At 38.9% G+C, this 7,911-nt stretch overlaps 1 protein-coding gene across 1 annotated transcript in view; it reads left to right on the top strand.

Annotated features, from left to right (window-relative positions):
- The window catches only part of LOC112159445 (low-density lipoprotein receptor-related protein 1), an 84,521-nt gene that overhangs the window by 34,632 nt on the left and 41,978 nt on the right, over positions 1 to 7,911 (top strand). The window contains exons 7-13 of the mRNA XM_024293496.2: positions 3,438 to 3,600; positions 3,972 to 4,194; positions 5,558 to 5,747; positions 5,865 to 6,008; positions 6,113 to 6,349; positions 6,453 to 6,633; positions 6,785 to 7,007. Of these exons, the coding sequence (XP_024149264.1) occupies positions 3,438 to 3,600; positions 3,972 to 4,194; positions 5,558 to 5,747; positions 5,865 to 6,008; positions 6,113 to 6,349; positions 6,453 to 6,633; positions 6,785 to 7,007 (1,361 nt within the window). The remainder of the gene's footprint in view (positions 1 to 3,437; positions 3,601 to 3,971; positions 4,195 to 5,557; positions 5,748 to 5,864; positions 6,009 to 6,112; positions 6,350 to 6,452; positions 6,634 to 6,784; positions 7,008 to 7,911) is intronic.

The raw sequence follows: 7,911 nt of genomic DNA, 5'->3' as shown, positions 1-7,911 counted from the left end.
TTTTTTTTTTTTTAATAAATGTGAATTATGCTAAGTATTTTTGGCATGAACAAAAGCAAAAATATAAAAAGAAACTAGCATCTGTCAAAATGTGACATTTTTTTACTTTTAGTAGAGGCCAAATTAGCGAAAATGCTAGTTTGTTAGTTATTACCAGCTGAACTCCAAATTAGCATAAAATTCCTCAGTAAATTAAATCAGCCAAAAATGTTAGCATGTTGCTAAATTAAACGCTAAACTCTAAATTAGCATAACAAACTCACAGGAGGCCAAATTAGCCTAAAAAGCTAGTTTATTGCTTAATTACTAGCTGAACTCAAAAATAGCTAAACTCTAAATTAGCCTGAAAACCCCAGTAGACAAGAAACTAGCAAAACTGTTAGCATACTGCTAAAATAGAGGCTAAACTCTAATTTTTTTGTTCTGGTGTAGAACAACAACCACAAATACCCAACATATTAAATTAAACATGTATAAAACAACATATAAAAGACTAAGCCTACTAATACACATAAATATTTAAAAAAAAGTTAAAAACAGCTTTTGTTTGAGGTTCTCATTAAGTTTATATTGCTGAAGAACACTAATATCAAGCCACTTTTCTTTTTCATACAACTGAGTGACTGAAAATAATAACAGCTCTTTATGAAAAGTATTAAAAAGTGGTTTCAAAAAAAGATTTTTGTCAATAAAAACTTTCCTTGCAATAGCAGGACGTTAAGAACTACATTTACTGGTCTATTAGATATCACCACTCTGAATAAAACTTTTTTTGCATCCAAATGAACTGGAGCTGCAATTTTAGAAGAATATCAGAAGCAAAACTTTTACCAAAATGTATTTACAATTCCACAATTAAAGAATAAATGTCATTTAAACAAAACGTTCTCTTCATACCCGAACAGTTGGGGGCGGAGCCGCTGTAGCCACCCGCCGATTGACAGATAGTGCTGACGACCGTAGAAAGCACTAATATAGCGCTAAGCTAGCTCTTCTGCTTTCATCTTTACGCCGGTGTTTTTGTTTTTCTATTATCATGTATACTATTAATCTACATCTCATCATAAATGCTATTCCTTCTTAGTTTTGGTTCGTAGTTTTGTATTACTGGCCAGGGGGCGCAGCAGTAACATCTCCCCAGTTTGTGAAACTTTCCTCCACAGCAGTGTTACCAGCAGGGAGAAAGAAAGTTCATTTTCCCAGCAAAGTTTCCATTTCCCAGAAGCTGCATGAGTGAAGATGGCAACAGACTGGCTGGCTCACTGGATAATAGGGTCCACTAGGTTGTTGCATAACGCAGTAGTCACTGGGTTGCACAACTTTTATTTCCACCAAAATAAAAGTCATCTGCTTTATTCATATACTGTAAAGATGCATGGATGAAATGTGTTTTTGATCCAGTTGACATCCCGTGAGTTCTTCAGATGAAGGGGAAGTTAGATCTGATGCCAGAAGGATTATCTCCTCCCAACTTTCCTTTAGTCAGAGAATTTGTTCAAAGGTTTTCAGTTTTCTTCAACAAATTATATTTTAAGTTAGGGTTCTATATTGATATTGTTTCACATTTTTTTTTCTTTTACCAGAATCATGCTTTTAGTCCCACTTGTGTGTTTAGGCTTTGGTTATTCTTGGCGAGGACCGTGAGGGTTTCTGAATTGAGCCCAGATGCGTCTGTGTTTTGTTGCATAACTTCAATCTGCTCTGTAGGATGTTCCATTACAGGCAGTTCTTTGTGACAAGTTCAAGCTCATGAAAAGACTGCCAGCTCAACGTCTTTGGTTTTATACCTCTTTCATCCGTCCGAACATCAGAGAGACACAAATGAGTTACTTTGATAGAGTGAAGTTTGTGTAGTTATCCTTTGAGACTGCAGCTGTTAAAACATGTCTTCTGCTTTTGTAAAGGTCTTCATCTGAAGGGTTTCGTCTTTCTGGTTTGCTGACCGGGATTACAAGCTGCTTAGTCAGAGGTTTTGCAACCTTTCCAGGTCAGGGTTTAAGGGTTTATGTGGACACTTAAAAGTCCAACACAACTTAGCAGGGGTTAAATGCATTCACATTTAAATGACTAATTTAACTACTGTGGGGAAATGTTAACACCGAGGAAATTCCGTTCAGCAGTTTGTTCAGATTTTTGGTGTAAATATGTAGCAATTTCTTGAAAATTATGCTTGAGTGTTGGTCCATCCATGAATTAATGGTCAATGAGTCGTTAAGTTTCACTCTAACTGTATTTTTATCTATTGTAAAATCGTTTCCGGTGGTCTTTTAATTATGACTATGCTGTTTTAAACCAAAATCAAAAAGCCGGTGTCATTTTTAAAGACGTACTTTGCAGAGCTGCTGGTGCTCCTTAGAAATTAGCTTTTGGGTTGTAGGCAGAACTGTAAGTTAGCTACGCTAATTTCCCAGCATGCCTTTGTTTACACTCTCTCCCAGTAGCTCATAGCACCTCACAAGCTAATGTTGGCGTAGTAAAAAAATAATAATAATACTATATCAGACCTATCCAGCCGTACAGCTTTGATCCAGATTGCAGCTCAGACGAGTAAAATTAAGAGGTTATTGGATCTATTTGTCTGCAAGTGTATGCTTAAGAATTGTAGCAGAGAAAGCAGACTTTAACCCACCCATCCCAGCTGCTGTGTCACAAACCAGAGCTTTTTCAAACCATGGGTTTTCATCTGATCCAATGCGATTTGAATTTAAAAAAATACTTAGAAATGTGGTTTTACTTTATACACGTCCTCCATCATGAGAAAAATGCCACAAAAACATGTTAAAATTCCCCAAAACCCAATTTTCATTGGAGCCGGTCTTTAAGGCTACTCAAAACCTGCCAACATCAACTTTAGTCAAAGTAAGGAGGATGTTAGGGGTTGCCACTGATGAGAACAATCCTGAAACCGTATTTCTTTCTGATGAAATGAAAGCTAAAACATGATTATTTTGTTGTCCATAGATTACTTGCTTCAGCATATATGGTCGCCACAGCGAATCAGCTTTCACTGATTGACAGAGATTTTAACGCCTGACGCCCTTCCTGACACAACCCTATATTTTAACCGGGCTGGGGACCGGGACATGGAAACCCAGACTCAGGCTCCCTTGTGGCTACATAGTTGGGCAGTAGCGTGAAGGTTCTTGCTTTATTGAGGATATTAGGTGTTTGTCAACATTATTTTAGGCACCACATGCACTTTAACTGTGCTTTCTTATGCTTTCCTTGTCTTTATTAAGTCTGAAAAGGCACAACCTTGTAATCCATTGCTTTAACTTTTTCCAAAGCATTTAAGTGAGAAAATGAAGGCATTATCAGGAAGAAGTTTGTCACAGTGCTGAAATAATACCCAGTGTTTACTGGCTGTGCACGACTTTGTTATTCCATTTTCTTAATGTTTTCTGCTCTCCCTTTTATACCTCCTCTCCCTCTCTCAGACGTGGAACAGATGGCTATAGACTGGCTAACCGGAAACTTCTACTTTGTGGACGACGTGGACGACCGAGTGTTTGTCTGCAACAAAAACGGTCAGATTTGCGTGACTCTGCTGGACCAAGATCTGTACAACCCCAAAGGCATCGCCTTGGACCCGGCCATGGGGTTTGTGCCTCTTTTTGACCCAACATAACCCGGAGTGTTTAAGCAATCCTCTCGGGAGGAAGACGTTGTCTTGTGATCAGACGAGTTGCTGACTAAGCAGGATTGTCAAAAATCAAATCACTTCCTCCACAGACTTGAACATTAAGAAGAGCTTGCAGATTTAGGTTCCTGAAGATGAACTTTCATGTTGTTCCGTTTTTCAGTTCTGTCTGTACGTTTTTAAACAACACAAAAGTGTTATGACTAATAGTTTCTGCTGAGTTGAGGTTAAAGTAAAAATGAATCAGTTATCATTGGTTATGAAGTGATATTATTTTCTATTCTTTGAAGTTCCTTGTTTTTAAATCCTTCATTCTGCTTTTCTCCTGCAGTAAGGTGTTCTTCACCGACTATGGCTCCACTCCGAGGGTGGAGCGCTGTGACATGGACGGCCAAAACCGCACAAAGCTGGTGGACACAAAGATCGTCTTCCCCCACGGTATCACACTGGACCTGGTGAACCGGCTGGTGTACTGGGCCGACGCCTATCTGGACTACATTGAGGTGGTGGACTATGAGGGGAAGAACCGGCACACCATCATCCAAGGGCTGCTGGTGAGCTTTTAAAAATGGCTGCAAAACAAACCAACAATTTTAGTTCCCAAAATGACATTTGGAGTTTCTCCATCGGTGGAGCACCTAATGTACAAATGCATCCCCATCACTCACACTTCATCTTTTACCATTCAATGACAGAACATACATTTATTTATGTCCCGTTTCATCTTTATTTATGAGAAATTCCCCAGCTGTCACAGTCCAGGAAGATACCAATTTTAAAATGGTATTCTCACTAAGTTTGTGGTAGAGTTTTAAATTTCTCCAAAAATTGAGTTGTTACAAAAAAAAAATCCCCATCCTAGGAATGTGTGGTAAATTCTGAATTTTTCTTTTTTAGCTGACCACATGTGGGACTTTGACGTTTCCTGTCTGTACTTGAAACCCCCAAAACCAACCTCCTGAGGTTAAAACAGAATTTTCCACTTAAATGCAATGAAAAACAGCAAAATATTTCAACAGAGTAGTTAATCAATAAGAGAAACACATTTGGGTGGACATGTTTGTCTTAGAGTTGTATATTTGCTAATTATTTTTAATGCATGTCATAATTTCACAAAAATCCACTACAGATCTATACAAAGCATTGCTGCTGTTTAAACAAACAAACAAAAATGCTGGGTCATTCGTCCACTTTAGTAAATCTTCTCCATCTTTGGACTCGGTCCAGCTTTTTTTAAACATTCGTTTCCTTTGTATTACAGCAAAGAAAGAATGCCTCCCCAGGGATAAGGCCCTTTTTATTGCCTTGATTCATAATACTTCCAGAATGTGTGGGTTTTTTTCCCCGGCCGGTGCCTCCATGAACTTTTCAGTTTGGTTCAATAAAGGACTCTGAGTTTAGAGTGGAGTTATGTTCCTAATGAAATCACGACTGTGGTGGGACGGTAATGTTTGTGTGTGGGAGACGGAGGGAGCTAATCTAATCCAAACTCGTACATCTTTCTGACAGAAAAGGAGGTCCGCACCAAATGTGCTCTTTAAAAGTAAATTGTCTTTCATTGTTTGACAGCAGATTCTCTGAACCAAACATTTTCCTGCTCTTTGCCAAGTTTACACAACCGTCCTCTTCTTCTGTTTGATCACATTTTTAGAAAAAAAATCTGTTTTTTACTGGAAAATATTAACAAAATAAAGTTCAAGATTTGTCATTAAGGATTTAAGATCTAGTATCAATACTTAGAAATACTGTTTTAATCTTAATTTTATTGATATATGTCGCCCATCGTGAGAAAAATGCCACAAGAACATGTTAAAAACAACAAAAACACAATTTTCCTTCCTTTAATGAGTTGTTTGCTTGATGTTTTCTCTCTTGTCAGATAAATAAAAAATATTCCTCATTGATGTCATTTTCCAGATCGAACACCTGAATGGCCTGACTGTGTTTGAGAACTATCTCTATGCCACAAACTCAGATGAAGGCAACCTAAACCCAAAGACCAGCGTGATTCGAGTGAACCGCTTCAACAGCTCAGACTTTCAGGTGGTGACCCGGTTGGACCGGGGCTCCGCCCTTCACGTCTACCATCAGAGACGCCAACCTCAAGGTGCAAAAACATATCTCGCAGCTTTTTCGAATAACTCGTGGCAGCTTTCTAGGTTATTTTACATTCTGACGTCTTTTCATAACCGCTTCTTTCATGTGCCCTCCTGTTTGCCTTCAGTGCGCAGCCATGCTTGTGCTTTGGATCAGTTTGGAAAGCCTGGAGGCTGCTCTGACATTTGTCTGCTGAGCAACAGCCACAAGACGCGCACCTGTCGCTGTAACTCTGGGTTCAGCCTCGGTAGTGATGGTAAATCCTGCAAGAGTGAGTATCTAACCAAAAAAAGCAGATTTGGACAGTAATGAAGAACATCAACGTTGCTGTAAGAAGAGCTCAAGCATGGTTTGCTTTGTTTCGTCTTCTTGCAGAACCAGACCACGAGTTGTTTTTGGTTTATGGGAAGGGCCGTCCTGGAGTCATCAGAGGCATGGACATGAACGCTAAGGTTCCTGATGAGTACATGATTCCCATTGAGAACCTGATGAACCCTCGAGCTCTGGATTTCCATGCTGCCAGTGAATTCATTTATTTCGCTGACGCCACCAGCTACATTATTGGTCGGCAGAAGATCCACGACCGAGAACGAGAGATTATCCTGAAGGAGGGTAAGCTGGAAAATCTCCTTTTGTAAGGAATTCTTTTTATGTCTAATAATGTAGATCTGCATTATAATCATCCTTTCACTCCGACTTCTCCCACTTATCACAGGTATTCACACAGTAGAGGGCTTAGCTGTCGACTGGATGGGAGGTAATCTCTACTGGACAGATGACGGTCCTAAGAAGACCATCTGTGTCGCCAGGCTGGAGAAAGCTTCCCAGACCCGGAAGACCCTCATTGAAGGAAAGATGAGCCACCCTCGTGCCATCGTTGTGGACCCAGGCCATGGGTAAGACTGGAGAGAGAGAACGACTGCTACCGCTTTCTGCAGTGGACCGATTCCTTTCCTAAAAGTTGAAACCTGGCTGATATTTTTGTTTCAGATGTTGTACTTCACACGCCTTTAAATACACATCGTCTCTTGTTTTTCTTCTCCTCAGGTGGATGTACTGGACCGACTGGGAGGAGGATCCCACAGAGAGCAACAGAGGGAAGATCAAAAAAGCCTGGATGGATGGGTCACATCATCAGGTGTTCCTGACCAGTAAAACAGTGCTGTGGCCCAACGGCTTGAGTCTGGACATTCCTCAGGGCATTCTGTACTGGGTCGATGCATACTATGACCGCATCGAGATGGTTTACCTCAACACCACTGAGAGAAAGGTTAGTCATTTTCTGACAGTTTAATAAGACTCGAATAATCGTGATCTGTTTACTGAAAGTACTTGAACGATTATTTGCAACGTCCCAAATCGCTGATTCGTGATCTTTATAAATCTAGTGGTGTGTAGTTATAGAGAAGTCCCTGTTAAAGACCCCTTTCATGTGACGTCATGTGCAGAGTGGCTTCCGGTTTATAGGGTTTAGAGCAGCAAAGCTGAGAGCTGAACGTTGTTTAAAGCAAGATATATAAATAATAAAAGGTAACCTAATTAATTGTAACCGAAATTTGTACAATATTTATTTTAGAAATGTCCTACCTGGTTGTATTTGTTTTCCCCCTCTAAGATCGTTCACAAATTATAAAATAAATATTGTACGTTTTTCTTATGAGATTGGTAAGGTTACTTTTTATTATTTACGTAAAATTGGAAGTAACTATTCACATTTTCGGCCCTGTCGCCATTTTGTCTGACGTAACCGTGAAAAGGGTCTATTCTAAATTAATACTTGGGGAAATGTAATTATCACTCTAATATGGAGAATAATGTTGAATTTTGAGTACATTAACAAACAAACAAACAAAATAAAATTGTAAGCGCTTCTGTCACTGGAATTAGAGAAATCTTCAAAGCAGGTTTTACCATTAGTTTAGAATAAAAAAGTAATATTGTGAAAATCTTGCGATCAATTTTCCTCTAAAGTTAACCAGGAAGTGACAGATATAATTTCTTTATTTTAAAATCTTTGTGATTTTAGCTGTTTTTGATCTCCTAAAAAAAACATTCTAAATAAATGTATAAATAATGATAATTAAACACATATTGTTGTAATTTCCATTCATCCAGTAAAAAACCCTACATAGAGCAACCATTCAGAAAAATAAACAGTCGCATTTGTGGTTTGA

The sequence above is a fragment of the Oryzias melastigma genome, linkage group LG7, assembly GCF_002922805.2.
Source record: "Oryzias melastigma strain HK-1 linkage group LG7, ASM292280v2, whole genome shotgun sequence".
In the NCBI taxonomy this organism is placed as follows: Eukaryota; Metazoa; Chordata; class Actinopteri; order Beloniformes; family Adrianichthyidae; genus Oryzias; species Oryzias melastigma.
Note: the sequence above shows the minus strand (reverse complement) of the source record. Positions and strands in the feature narration are given on the sequence as shown.